At 46.8% G+C, this 14,077-nt stretch overlaps 1 protein-coding gene across 4 annotated transcripts in view; it reads left to right on the top strand.

Annotated features, from left to right (window-relative positions):
* The window catches only part of G3BP2 (G3BP stress granule assembly factor 2), a 265,334-nt gene that overhangs the window by 89,304 nt on the left and 161,953 nt on the right, over positions 1 to 14,077 (top strand). For all 4 annotated transcript variants that reach the window (XM_085635242.1, XM_085635228.1, XM_085635234.1 and 1 more), the window contains exon 6: positions 7,512 to 7,614. In XM_085635242.1, coding sequence (XP_085491368.1) covers positions 7,512 to 7,614 — 103 coding nt within the window. The remainder of the gene's footprint in view (positions 1 to 7,511; positions 7,615 to 14,077) is intronic.

Genomic DNA, 14,077 nt, shown 5'->3' with positions numbered 1-14,077 from the left:
CCACGCTTAGAGGCCCTGTACCCTAACACACACACACTGCCCTTGCAGGCTGAGTGTCTGGGTACAAGACAAAACAAAGAGTCGACATGGCACACATCCCTGTGTGCCATGCCCACCCCCTACACTGCCCTGGCATTCATCATCCACCCCTCTAGCTGGGTGCCCTATGCCAGTGGTGTGGGCACAGGAGCCCTGTGCCCCTACAGTACCCAGGTCCATTCCTGGGCACTGTGTGCAGTGCTGCCATTTAAGAGTACATGGTGCTGAGAGCTCTTCAAACACTAACTCCACAGCACCATAATGGCAACGCTGAAGACTGAGAAGTTTGGTATCAAACTTCTCAGCACATTAAACCCACACTGATGCCAGTGTGGGATTTAATGTACCAAGCACCCCAGAGGGCATCTTTGAGATGCCCCCTGAAACCTAACCTACAATCCACGTCTGGTATGAGAGGCTGCCTAGGCTGCCACACAGCAGACATGTTGCTGGACCCCTGGGTAGGAGAGCCCCTGCTCTCCTGGGCCTGCAACAATGCACATCCTGGGCGAGGTGCTAGATATCCTCCCCCAGGATGGGCAGGGGGAACCTTCAAAGGCATGCCGCCTCTGTGAGCTTCCCCAGGCCACTGTAACCCCCCACTCTGGCGGGAAGCTTGGCCGGAAACCCCAAATAAAGACAGGAGATGTGCCAGCCTGCCAACCCCACCCCTCAGGTGGGGAGGCGAGGTGCAGCACATCTCCGGGTGCTCGCCATCTTGAAGATGGGAGGCCCTACCCAATCAGGTCTAGGCTACTGCCACCCTCCCACAGGAGAGTGGCAGAATAGGGGGTGTACCCACCCCAGGACAGGGACCCATTGGTCCCTGCCCTTTACCTACCTGTAATGCCCCTAAATCTAGTATATAGGGGCACGCTGAACCTTCCTTCCCCAGATTCCGAAATACAAAGAAGAGCAAGAAGAAAGAAAACCTGCCCTGCAGCTGCTAAGAAGAGGAAGACACCAACTGCTTTGGCCCCAGCCCTACTGGCCTGTCGACACTCGCTCATGCTCCAACCCGGCATCTCTTGTGGCCAGCAACCTCACAAACCCCGGAGGACCTGGCTACCTTTTGGCTCCAAGCACCTGAGACTCCCATGAATAGAGGCTCTACTCAAAATCTGCTTCTAATCCCTGGCATCAGCCCGGAACCGCGAACCCTTCACACTCTGTACCCGCCAAGCCTGGCCTGTCCCGGAGTGAACAAAGACCACGAGGACGACCTCACGGCGACTGTGACCCCGAGTCCGGCACCCAAGGACTTCCCTCGACGCTCCTGACGATGCCTGCAGCCTCAGAACCAGGTGCCCCCCCCAACCGCGATCAACAGAGGGTAAGATTTCCCGACACCAAAAGGCACCCCGCGGCCCCCTGTGCCCAACTCCGGGGTATCTACCTATCCTCCAACTACCCAACTTATCTCTCGAAGTGGTGGTGACACCTGAAGAATCTTCGTCCCCGAGCTTGCAGTCTTTTTCTAAACCAGAGCTTTCCCATTGAAATCAATTGAGCGCCCGAAGGCCCAAAAGCACCCTGCACCCAGCTGCCCGAGTGTCCCTGGCAGTGTAACCTCTACACCCCCATTTGCCCTGAGCAAGTGACCAGGAGCCCAGCTCCCACAGCCGCGTGGCCTGCTAGTCCGCAGCCACCAACCAAGGCCCCCCTGCCTCCCATAGGATAACATTGGGCCTAACTCTCTCTGCACCCGGCTGCCACTGTGCCGCTGAGGGTGTAACAACTGTACATACCTGACCCTGGGAGACCCTGATTCTATGCCCAGAACCTTAACTCTGCCAGTCGAGTACTTACCTTTAAACCGATAACTCTATTTTCTCCATAGGGTGACATTGACTGGTTTTTTCCTGAAATTTCGTTTAAGTGTGGACTTTTCAAAACTTTAAATATTCACCAAAAATCAGCTGAGTAATGAAAAAGAAAGTACTCGCCCTCTATTAGGTGAGCTCCCAGTGCTGGATCTTGGTACCCAGCACTGACTGAAAAATAATCACTACCGTACTTACCAGTAACCTAATTTTCTTCCAGAGGAAACCATTGACTGTTTTTCTGTGAAATTTCTTGCAAGTGTCGATTTCTGCAAACTTTAAATATTCTTTAAAAATCGTATAAATTGTGAAAACAGAATTACTTACCTGTTTTGGATAAAGGTCCCAGTACTGAGTCTAGGCACCCAGTACTGGATTACAAAACTAACGAGAAAATATTATACCTGCAACTTGAATTTTCTTCCTTAGGGAATCATTGACTGTTTTCTATGAAATATTTTCTGAGTGTCAACTTTTAAAATAGCAAAATGTTGTCTAAAAATCATAACAGTAGCTAAGTCGACTTTTATCACTTGATTCTAAGTGCTGACCCAGGACTGAATCTAGGATCCAGTCCTGGAGTCCCAAAAGTAATCCTAAAAGTAATCTATTGCAAATAACTTGAAACTTCCGTTGAACTCAATGCATGATTGTGTTTAAAACTGTGTTGCCTATTGCAACCATTTGGAACTTTCTACAAAAGTCAATTGCATATTGCAAAAGTATTTATATAAAGCATCGCATTCAGAGAAATTATATTTTAATACCTATTGTTGGTTCTAAAATAAAACAAGCATATATTTTTTATATATAAACCATTGGCCTAGAGTTCAGTTATTGAGTGTGTGAGACCATTTGCTGGCTGAGTGTGTGCAACAAATGCTTTACACTGTCCTCTGATACTGCCTTACTGCTCGACCAACCTACCACTTTAGAGAGTAAGGTTATATCTAACTTTAGCCTCTGCCAAACCTCTGGGGACTGTGGACTCTGTACACCCTGTACCTATTTGGGAACAGTATATACAGAGCCACTTTCTCACACTGCCGCCAGCTGGACACCTGCCTGCGCCCTCCCAAGGACTCCTACGATAACGTGTCCTTCAGTGCAGAGGTTTTAAAGGAAGTGTCAAGCCAGGGGACCGGTATGTTTACGCCAACGTGATGACGTAATTGCGCTTGAAGATACACCAAAACCTACAGAGTAAATACCACTGACGTGTGTAACCACGTATAGTGTTGCATCAAATGCAGTAACCAAATCGACGTGCAAACACTGGCGGATCCTTGAAAGCAACAATACCAAATCGAAGAAACCCCGTTCTCTTTTTTTTAAAAAAAACAGGAGTGTCAAGGATGCTCTAGTGCATACCAGACCAAGGCAAGCTGTCAATGACAACGACCCCTCAGTCCTGAATGCCTGAGGTCTACCGAAAGTTAAGAGGCATTTTCCATGTGGGTCATGCAGCGTATGTCATCTGACCAAATCAACACAAACACTCGATTTGGAGACTGGAAACAACTTGGATACAACGTTCACATGCGAACTGTAATTCGGTGAACGTAGTATACATAATTAATTTCCCTTGTGGCACCAGGTTCGTGGGCATGACCACCCGAAAAATAAAACAACGGATCTGCGAGCACTCGAGTAATATCCGGTGTAAAAAGAACATCACCAAACTAACTACATTTATCGCTGGCTAACCACACAGTGAATGATCTACATTGGACAGTGATTGAACAAATCAAACCCGGAAATAAGTCCTCTAACATCCTGTGTGAGAGAGAACAGCGGTGGATTTACCGCCTTTCTACAAATATACAGGAATTTGATGATAATATAACTTGGGGCTCGGTGCAGAGGTGCCAACAGATATTCCAAGGGCCCATTCATAGAACTGTTGATGCGCTTGTTCTATCCCCCAATTGTTTTAAAAACAGTCCCACACACTTATGACAACGCACTCGGGTGGTAATTCCCAGCCCACTTGTATTGATAAACATCATGAGACTGTAGGAAAGTGGCTCTGTATATACTGTTCCCAAATAGGTACAGGGTGTACAGAGTCCACAGTCCCCAGAGGTTTGGCAGAGGCTAAAGTTAGATATAACCTTACTGTCTAAAGTGGTAGCTTGGTCGAGCAGTAAGGCAGTATCAAAGGACAGTGTAAAGCATTTGTTGCACACACTCAGTCAGCAAATGGTCTCATACACTCAAGAATTGAACTCTAGGCCAATGGTTTTGTATAAAAATACATGGTTATTTTATTTTAGAACCAACGCCTAACTATTGCTAACACTTGGTAACTTTTTTAAATCTATACAGAGTTAGACTACGAGTCCTGCCCCCACCCCCCCCACCAGGACTCGTGACTCGTGTAGTGAGGTCAATCTAAACTTAACGTAAGCTTGAACAAGTTATTATTTTTGCAACTTGACTCTGTGTATTTAAAACCCGTGTTTTCCTACCGATCATGCACCAAGCCTGCCTTCGCCACTGAACTCAGTGATTTAACCCTCTATGAGTTTTGACAGCGGCAATGCCTTACCGTAAGGTTCTAAAATACGAAAATGCCAGCATATACCTGCACAAAACGGCAGACCTATATGCCAGTTTTCCTAAATTGCAGGGTCCGATGTCATTGAGCATAAGGAGCACATCACATAAGAAATCAACGAATGAGTTGAGATAGTGACAGGTAATGTGTCTGTCCTATCCCGATCGTTTCATTTTAATTTGCTAGCAATTTCTGCCGCTGTATATTTGAAGAGCACAATTGATGGCATGCACGTAAATCACTCAACGTACGCTTCCAAATGGGCGTATTATGTTTTGTGTGCCCTGTGAATTATGATGTTCGTTTGAATCTGTTGGAACAAAAGAGACAAAGGCTTTCAGAAATCCTGAAGGCTACATAAAGAACCGTGAGTTTACACGGTCCATTACTCCACAGGTTAGGCTGCGCCTTAGCGAGCGCATACCGCCGTTGGGTCTTTTTTGTTTCTGACGAATGCTTCACTGAATATACCGAGAAGCAGAAACATATTGACCATTTGTTCCTTTGCACTCTAGGATGTAACTGGTCTAATAAAACCAGCCTTTACACATCCAACACACTTGTTTTTAGCAGTGCCCAGTTTTCCACCAATAAAATTGTTTTGGGATTAAACTGAGGGACCTTTTTAAAAATCACCTCTTTGCACTACTCACGATTTGCACCCACATCACAAAAACCTGCTCCGCTGTAATCAGGCATTGAAACGCACCGGAGAGGCACTTGGCCTCTCTTGTGGGAACCCAATGGTGAAGCATGTCACCTACTAGTTTGGTGAGTGAGGGTTCTTTTTAAAACACAGCGAGTTGTCCTGCTAGCACTTTCACCGTGTCTGATACACTTTTTTTGTTTGTTTTAAATAATATTGCCCAGGGGGATTAAGAGTGGCTCTAGTGGCTTTCCCTCTCTCTCCTGTTGTTTATCTATACACAGGAATGTGTGCCATGTCGACTCTTCATTTTTGTCTGCACCAAAACACGCAGCCTGCGGTGCGCGCGCGTGTGTGTGTGTACACACACAGGACCTTTGAGGATGGTCATAGTGCCCTTGGTACACATGGTACCTTTTACAAGGGACTGATATGTGACCAGAGAGGTGCCAATTAGAGGTACAAAGGTACAGTTTTGGGATAGAACACAGGCCCTAGGAACCTGATTGGCAAGGATCCAGGGCACATCAAGTCAAAGTCCTCAGAAATCTGGCATAAGGTGTGTGTGTGTGTGTGTGTGTGTGTGTGTGTGTGTGTGTGTGTGTGGAGGAGGGGTTAACTGCAACAGAAACCCAGCTTTTTACATTTTTGTGCCCATATAGTTTATAGGACACCAAAAACCATACTGCAATAACTCGTTTTGGATTGACACACGGCCACATATTATAAACACTTCATGCAGTTGTTTTAAAACCTATTTTTCTTGCATTACTTTCTGAAATGTACTTTTTGTCAGGCATAGCATTTGCAGGACAATTAAATAATTTCACCCAAAAAGTAATTGCAGGCCTTGTTACAACATTCCACAGGTTTCTTTTGCAGCGTTTAATTTATTTGGTGACTGGGGTTGTCTGACAGGTCAGTATGTGGCCCTGTTTTCCTTCGGGCTGTTTATGGGTCTGCTTAATGGTATGGTAGGTGGGCTTTAACATTTTTTAAACGATAATTAAACAATCACTGACTAAAACAAGTACAAAATACACTTATTTAATAACTTGACACACTTTTAACTATAATTCAGTAAAGGGCAACTGTTTTATTTTAGTGACGGCAATATTTTGTGTACCACGCCCACCCTGCCCATATTGGAACATTGACTAATTTAAAAGCTATTCCACAGTCTGGAATCCTGATCCTTGCTTTAGCCATTACGCAAGTCTGCCGAACACCTTCCACTAAAATGTCCACAGCCTGTAGCTTCCTTGTCATTATTAACAAGCCACAGATAAAAACATTCCATCAGGTTAATAACTTTAAAATTTGAAAAAGATCTGATCTCATCTTCATTTTAGGTTGTCTAGAAAGGTGCTAGGAGATTTGGGTTACGAATTTGAAGTGCCAAACAATGCCACAACACACACATCTACGCCGCATAATTCCATTGCACAACATATTTTAACATCTCATTCCATGCCACACAATTCAACAACACACTTCTCTACACATCATTCCACTCCACGTCACTTAATTACAACCCAATAAATTCAACTGCACATATTTCCACTCTGCTCCATGCCACATAGTTCCACACTACATACCACACCATGTCACACAATTCCACACCATGACGAATAATTCCACTCCATGCCACCAAATTCCACGCAAAGCTAAACCATTCCACACCACACAATTTCCTCACCACACATTCTTGCTCTCCACATACCACCCAATACCACATAATTCAACTCCACATAATTACTCTATTCAATACTACATAAATACACCCCACATACATCCACTCTGTCACATAGCAACAATTCACATAAATACACTACATTTCATGCCACATAATTCCACTCAACGTCACAGTTCCACGTCGCACACCTCATTCAACTCCATATGCTTCGACTCCACACAATTCCATTCCACACAAACCATAATTCCCTTCCACAAATCCACTACACCACACATGCATCCAATCCACACTACAGAATTCGACATCATGCTACATAATTTACTACCACACCACATAATTACACTCCACTACATGCCACTCCCCACAATACCACTCCATGATACCCAATCCCACTGCACAATTCCAATACAATCAATACCACATAATTAATAGCCACCTATTTCCACTGCACACCATGCCACATAATTCCACCACACAGAACTCCACTCAACACCACACAATTCCACTCCACACAAATCCACAAGCAATCCCAATCCAACACTCCACATACATCCACTCTATAATACATAGCTGATAGACCTTAGCATTGACAAGGAATATGACTCTTGGGTTGCCGAGACTGATTTGCCTCGCCAATGCTTGTTGATAATAGTCATACAAAATATTTAGCCACTGATATTTTTTTTTTTTCCTCAAATTCTCTGCAGATGGTCTTAACAAATTGTTTTTTTTGTTTCACGCCTTCAGAATCTGAGGAAGAGGTAGAGGAAGAGCAAGAAGAAATACATCAGTCACCTGATGCTTTGCAGGAAAATCCAACCAGTCCGTACTATGAGGCTCACCCTGTGTCGTGAGTAGTACAACATAATTTTCTTTATTTAAGGATATTGGTGTAATTTAGTTGGGGCTTATACTATTTTAGTCCACGTTGGGTGTAAGCTTGTGAGAGCTGAAGTAATCATTGCAATCTGCAAGACAATTTAAAAAATGTTTATTGGAGATTCACATTGAACGGTGTAAAGATTGGATTTTTATTTTAAGGTCTCGCCTTAAGACCTTTAGAAATCGATTCCGTTTTGCTACCAAAAAGGTGCATGCATTGCATTGCTTTGAATGGCAACACGTGCATGTTTGGCGATTCCCTTGCGGGAGCGAGCTTTCAATCCATCTGTGTAATTAACAGATGGTTCCTGCTCGCTCCCGCAAGGGAAACGGGCGGGCGCAGGCCCCCTCCTCTCTCCCCTCCCCCTGCTGCCTCCTCCTCAAACTTTTTATTTTTTATTTTTTTATTTCAGCGCTAGGTGCCCGCGCTTGTTGTTTTAGTGATGCTACTTTCACTTTTCTCCAATTCTAATACCCAGAACACGTGAATCTGGGCCAGGGTTATGAAAAGCAAGTATTTTAACTCCCTGCTTACGCTCTAGGCCCACCTCTTGAGGTAGTGTTGTTGAATGGATTGCTGAGGGGGCATGCCTGGCAATGAATGGGCTTTTCCATTCAAATTCTGTATGTCTCTTAAAGACGGCCCTCTGTCGCCTCCCATATGCGTAGATGGTGTATGTGCTGTTAACGTCATTATATAGCACCAGTTGTCGTTGTCGGGAGCCCCCACGCTCCAGATTCCACGCTCTTTTCGCTTTTCCTCTGACCTTTCCAGTGCCCTGTGACATATGCCGAAGGAAGCCTGCTGCAAGAGGCCTGCATAGCCGGCGCCCCGGTCTCCTAGCTACTCCAGCTAGGAGACAAATGCCTCCTGGCTCTATTTGTGCGGCGTGGCACTGAATTTAAATGGCTTCAAGTTCTTCCCTGTCGCGGGCTGTCCCTTTCAGCCGTTTCCGCCCGGTCCCTAGGCAGCAAGGCCCCGGGAGGCACCGGGAGTAAGGCTGCAAGAAGCCATGCACCCTCGAGCGAGGGTCAAGCCGTTTCTGGTTATGTAAGAGTTGTATCGGGAAGCTGGGGGAGGGGGGAACTGAGGGAGAACGGCTCTCAGGACGTGTCAGCCTTACCTCAGGAGACGCTTTACATTCAAGAATGCGCACTGCTCGCAAGAAAGCAGAGCTCTGAAAGAGTAAATTGTACAGGTGGCGTATTTTTTCTGTTTGGGCCCTCGATTTTCAGCATCTTTTTAAAAATGTATGAAAAGGTTTAGTATGTTTATTTTCCTTTTATTTAACTGTGTGAGGACTGAGAGGTGGCTACTCCCGAATGGAGTGATCTGCAGGCTGTGAGTTCGAATCCTGACATTGCAGCCAGCCTCCCATCCTTCCTCGCTCGGTAAATTTGAGAACCTTAAATTGCATAATTGTAAACTGTTATTTATAATGTTTGAAAACAGGACAGTTCGGCTCGAGACGCCATACAAACACGAGTTTCTGTTTTATACACAAAGGTGCATTCGCAGATGAGGCATGTGTGTTCCGCATGGATGTGCGTTTTGGCACCTGAGACCAAGGGTAGCCTAATAAGAACCTTTTCACATCATGGAAATAATGTCACCTATTTCTAATCCTATGCCGACGTGTGCGTGTTTAGTAAGCAGGGTTAAGTGAACAGTAACACTGACTCGGTGTCATTTTACCCACCCCTGGCATTGCGTGTTGTCATGAATGATGGGACGTGAACTTTCACACGGATCCTGCTGCTACTGAATAGTGCAGCTCCGGGATACCTGCAGATGTTCTTGAACTGACGCGGGGTCATAGTAAGCTGCTGCAAGGGTAAAGCTGTAAATTATTCAGCTTAAATGCCGCGGCTTCTGTCTCCGCAGTGGATCAGCTTAAAGTGACAGATGGCTCGCAGCAGAGAGGCCAGGCGGGTCATTGTCATGCACTGCTCTTCTGCCCCCGGGACGAGGTGTCTCGCAGCGGACCGCATGCTGTGCTCTTCCAGTGCTTGAGGCATTGCTTGGTGACTCTCATTACTCGAGAGGATCTCCCTCACCGACTTAACTCACTGGAAATTTTGATTTAATTTTACAAATACTAATTGCCAAAAAGACTGGATAGTGCCCTGGGCGGGAACACATTTTACTCCCTTGTCTGCTGTTGGTGAATAAAGTAAGGCACCACGGGGGGGGGGGTTGGGGGGGGGGGTCTGTCTTCAGAGGTTAGTCCTTGATTACTTCCGAGCGGGTACTGGCCTCTGAAAACAAACATCTGTACAACATCCCCCAGCTCACTCGTTACACTCACAACTTAGCTGCCAAGTTGTTGGGAGGGTGTTAGTGTGTGGAGGCACTGAGGCAGGGTGTGAGAGCGAGATGGGAGGGACTGGAGAGGCTAATCTTAACAAGCATTGGCATAGCCAATAGGTCTCGCCTTTGGAACCGTATAAGTATTTAGTTATGCAGTACAATATCCTTGGTGCAACAACATCAACTGTTGCATGGCTAAACACTTATAAGGTCCCAAAGGAGACACCTATTGGCTATGCCAATGCTTGTTTGTATATTGAAAAAGGTGGCTCTTGACAATAGACATGACTTGCTGTGAAATCATAAATCCCATTGTCACCCGTATGTGGATGGCTTTTTCAGATTTTTTTTTTTTTTAAATCTTAGTTTTAGAAAACACATATGGCTTTCGAAAGGAAACTAGAATTACTAAATTGAAAACATGAACTCTGATGTGCCAAATTATTTTTTTCTGAAATTGATAGATCATTGAGAGAATGATTCCTAAAATATCATATTTGGACTATAATTAGCATTTTTATTACTTTGCTTGCAGAAGAAACTGTAAGGTTTATTATTCTATACAATGAAACGTTCCTGTAGTTAGACTGCATGCTTTGTGTAAACCTTGTCTTCCATGGAGAAACAGGTTTGTTAGCTGATGGCTTTACAGTGTTTATCCAGCGAGGATTTATTTGCAGATTAAGTGGTTGGAATCTGAGCGGTTTAGTCCATAGTCTTGCAATTGAAATTCAGGAAAATCATAAAAGCCTGAATAGACCAATAAGGACCCTTGTTAGAATTTTTATTTTAAATTAAAGGTATGAGTGGAATTGTTAATAACTCATTTAATAGACGTAAACACTGAATTGTCCTGCCCATGTAGAAAAGGCCAGCCTGAAAAAAATTCTTTATTGGCCAAATCTTATTTTTTATTTATGGTTTAAATCATTTTATTGGTGAATAAAGAAAAAAATAGGAAAAGTAAGAAAAATGCAAATTGACCTTTGCCAATCTCCTACCTCGAACAGGGCTTAAAAGTGTAGTCGCTAGAATCTATGGAGCCTTGACCATCCCCACTGCAGTATCAAAGTAAAATGGGCCTGGCAGAATGAGTGCATTAGCTCAAAAAGGCATGCTGCTACTTTAAAAGTCAGCAGCTTTCAGCATTCAGCAAGCCTTGTAGTGACAGTTTGCCACATAACCAAAGTTTTGCAGCGTGAATCTTTCTGGATTCACTATGCTGTGCATTATTCCGCGATCTTGTGGTTGGGTCCGGATTCGTAGTCTTTTTTTTTTTTTTTTTTGTAGCCCAGGTGGGTGGCGACGCCCACCATTTGGTGCACCTTCCGTGACGTCGTCGTGCCACCTTTGGGGCACCATCTTCAGATTCTTTTTTCCGCCGTTGAGTCTGGATCGTCATCGAGAAGCTCCAGAGTTACAACCGAAGAAAGAAGAAAAGCGAGTTTCGTCGACAAATACATCGGAGTTTTCACAGGAAAGGAGGTTATTTCATCAGCAGCGCGAAGAAAGGAGGTTCAGCGCCCTTTTTTCTTCGACGACCTTGGAGAATGCGCACTCAGAGGCCCTGAGCGCAATGGACAAGACGCCATTCAAGTTCTGCCCAAACTGCCACCACAAATTCGCGCAGAAGGACCAGCATCCGGTCTGCAACCTCTGCCTACCGGTCGAACACCAGAGTAAGGACTGCAACGCCTGCTCAGCCTTCGCGCCGAAGACGCTCAGGGTGAGAGATCGGCAGAGAAGAGCCAACGCCAGCATGGATGGCAAGGGTAAGGCCCGTCGCTCTACGATCTGGGCCTCTCCTCGGACGACTAGGACAACGTCGCCGGGACAGCCGAAAACTTCACGGTCGTAGAGACCGACAAGAAAAAAGAAGACTAGGTAAGAGAATCGTCGGGCGAAAAACAGAAAGTACCTCAAACACGAGGGTGACTCGAGAAAATCTGAGTCTAAGTCCACGAAGGGAGCCCCGGCGCCGAAAATTTCGACGACCAAAGGGGGAACCATGGACAAGAGGCCGAGCGGATCCTTAGAGAAGGACTCCCTGGTGCCGAAAGGCAAGGGTCGTCGAAGACAACCCAGGGAGCGGCCCGATCGACACTGAAAGAACGGTCGACGTCGACGCAAGTTTCGACGAAAAGATCCGCTGTCGACGCCGAAAGCATCTCCGAGATGGAGAAAAAGAAGAGGCGGCTCGAGGCCGAGATGGAGAACATCCTTCAAAGGAAGAAGGAGTTCGACGCCAAGATGAAGGAATTCAAGATTCCAAAGGTTTCATCGACGGACGTCGTCGAGGTCGAGGAAGAATTCGACACCGAGGGACTGATGAGGGATCTCGAAGAGGAAGACGAGACCTATTATGAAGAGGAAGCCGAGGAAGAAGACCAACAGTCGGTCTACGGCTCGGCACCATCGACCAGCCACGAGATTGAATGGCAGGATCTCGACACCGAGAACCCGGAGGAGTCCGTGGACACGTACCCTTCGAGGCCTTCGCCACCCGACGACATCGGGGTGTACAATATGGTGGTCAGGAGCGCAGCGACAGCCTTCGGCGTCAAACTCGACGAAGAGAACCCGAAAGCCGATTTTCTCGTCGAGACCCTGCTCCCCATCCAGACGAGGAGCCAGTTCCTCCCCATGCTTCAAAGCGTGATGAATCTGGGAGAGAAGCCTTCAAGGAACCAGCGACCTGCCGGTCGATCACTCCCAGGACTGAGAAGAAGTATAAGCACTCTTCCCTGGACCCCCCTTACATCAAAGGTAGCGTGACCGCAGACTCCATCATAGCGTCCACGGCCAGGAGAAGGGCCAACGTACCAGCAACCTCGGGCCCACCACCTGATAAAGAGAGCAGGAGGATAGACCTCACAGGAAGAAAGGTCGAGAGGAACGCCGCTATGCACTGGCGCATGGCGAATTCCAATGCTCTCCTCAATAGACACCAGTACCAGCACTGGGACGAGATGGGAGAGCTAGTAAAGCATCTCCCCGAAGAATACCGCCAGAGAGCCTCACACCTAGTAGATGAAGGCAAAAACATTGCCAACTCCTGCATAAAGACGGCGTTGGACGGGGCAGAGACTTCAGCAAGACTCATGGCCATAGGGGTCACCGAGAGAAGGCATGCATGGTTAAGAATCTCGGGATTCAAACCGGAGGTGCATAACAACATCCTTAGCACCCCCTTCAACGGAGAGATACTGTTCGGAGCAACAGTTGACGAGAAGCTCACCCAGCTAAAAAGAGATAACGAAACGGCGAGGTCCATGGGGGCCCTACAGCAGAGGGGAATGAGGCGAGGCAACCCCTCAAGGAGACCCTACGGTAGGGGAGGAAACCAGCAGGGCCCGTCGCACCAGACGTTCCAGCAGGGTCAGCAGGGTGAAGGTCACGGACAGGGTCAGCAGAAGCAAAACTGGCAGTACCAGCCCCGGGGCCAGTCCTTTCGCGGGAGAGGGAACGGACGTGGCCAGAGAAGGAGAGGGGGGGAGCACCCCTCATCAAAGTGACTCCGCACGCAGGAGGACGCCTATCCTCGACATGCCCCCAAGGGTGAGGCGCGAAACAGTAACATCGAGGGGGAGAGAAGGATCAGAAGCCTACGAGCATACAACACCAGTAGGCGGAAGGCTGAGGCTCTACCTTCACGAGTGGCAGCGTATAACCACAGACAAGTGGATACTGAACATCATGTAGTACGGGTACTGCGTAGATTTGGAAAGGAAACCGCCAAACAGGAAGCCAAGGGGAAGGCAAAGATCGGGTCAAGAACTGACCCTACTCAGAGAAGAAACACGGAAGCTTCTACAAAAGGGAGCCATAGAGCCAGTGCCGTTCAGAGAACGCAACAAGGGGGTCTACTCAAACTACTTCGTGGTCCCGAAGGTAGACGGGAGCCTCAGACCCATCCTAGACCTGCGATACCTAAACAAGTTCGTCAGAACGCAAAGGTTCAAGATGACTTCGCTGCAGGAGGTGCTGCCCCAAATAAGACACGGAGACTTCATGGTCACCGTGGACCTCAAAGATGCCTACCTGCACATCCCAGTAAACAGAAGACACAAGGGACTTCTAAGGTTCAACATCGACCAGGAACACTACCAGTTCACAACCC

Source organism: Triturus cristatus, chromosome 2_1 (assembly GCF_964204655.1).
Source record: "Triturus cristatus chromosome 2_1, aTriCri1.1, whole genome shotgun sequence".
NCBI lineage: Eukaryota > Metazoa > Chordata > Amphibia > Caudata > Salamandridae > Triturus > Triturus cristatus.
Note: the sequence above shows the minus strand (reverse complement) of the source record. Positions and strands in the feature narration are given on the sequence as shown.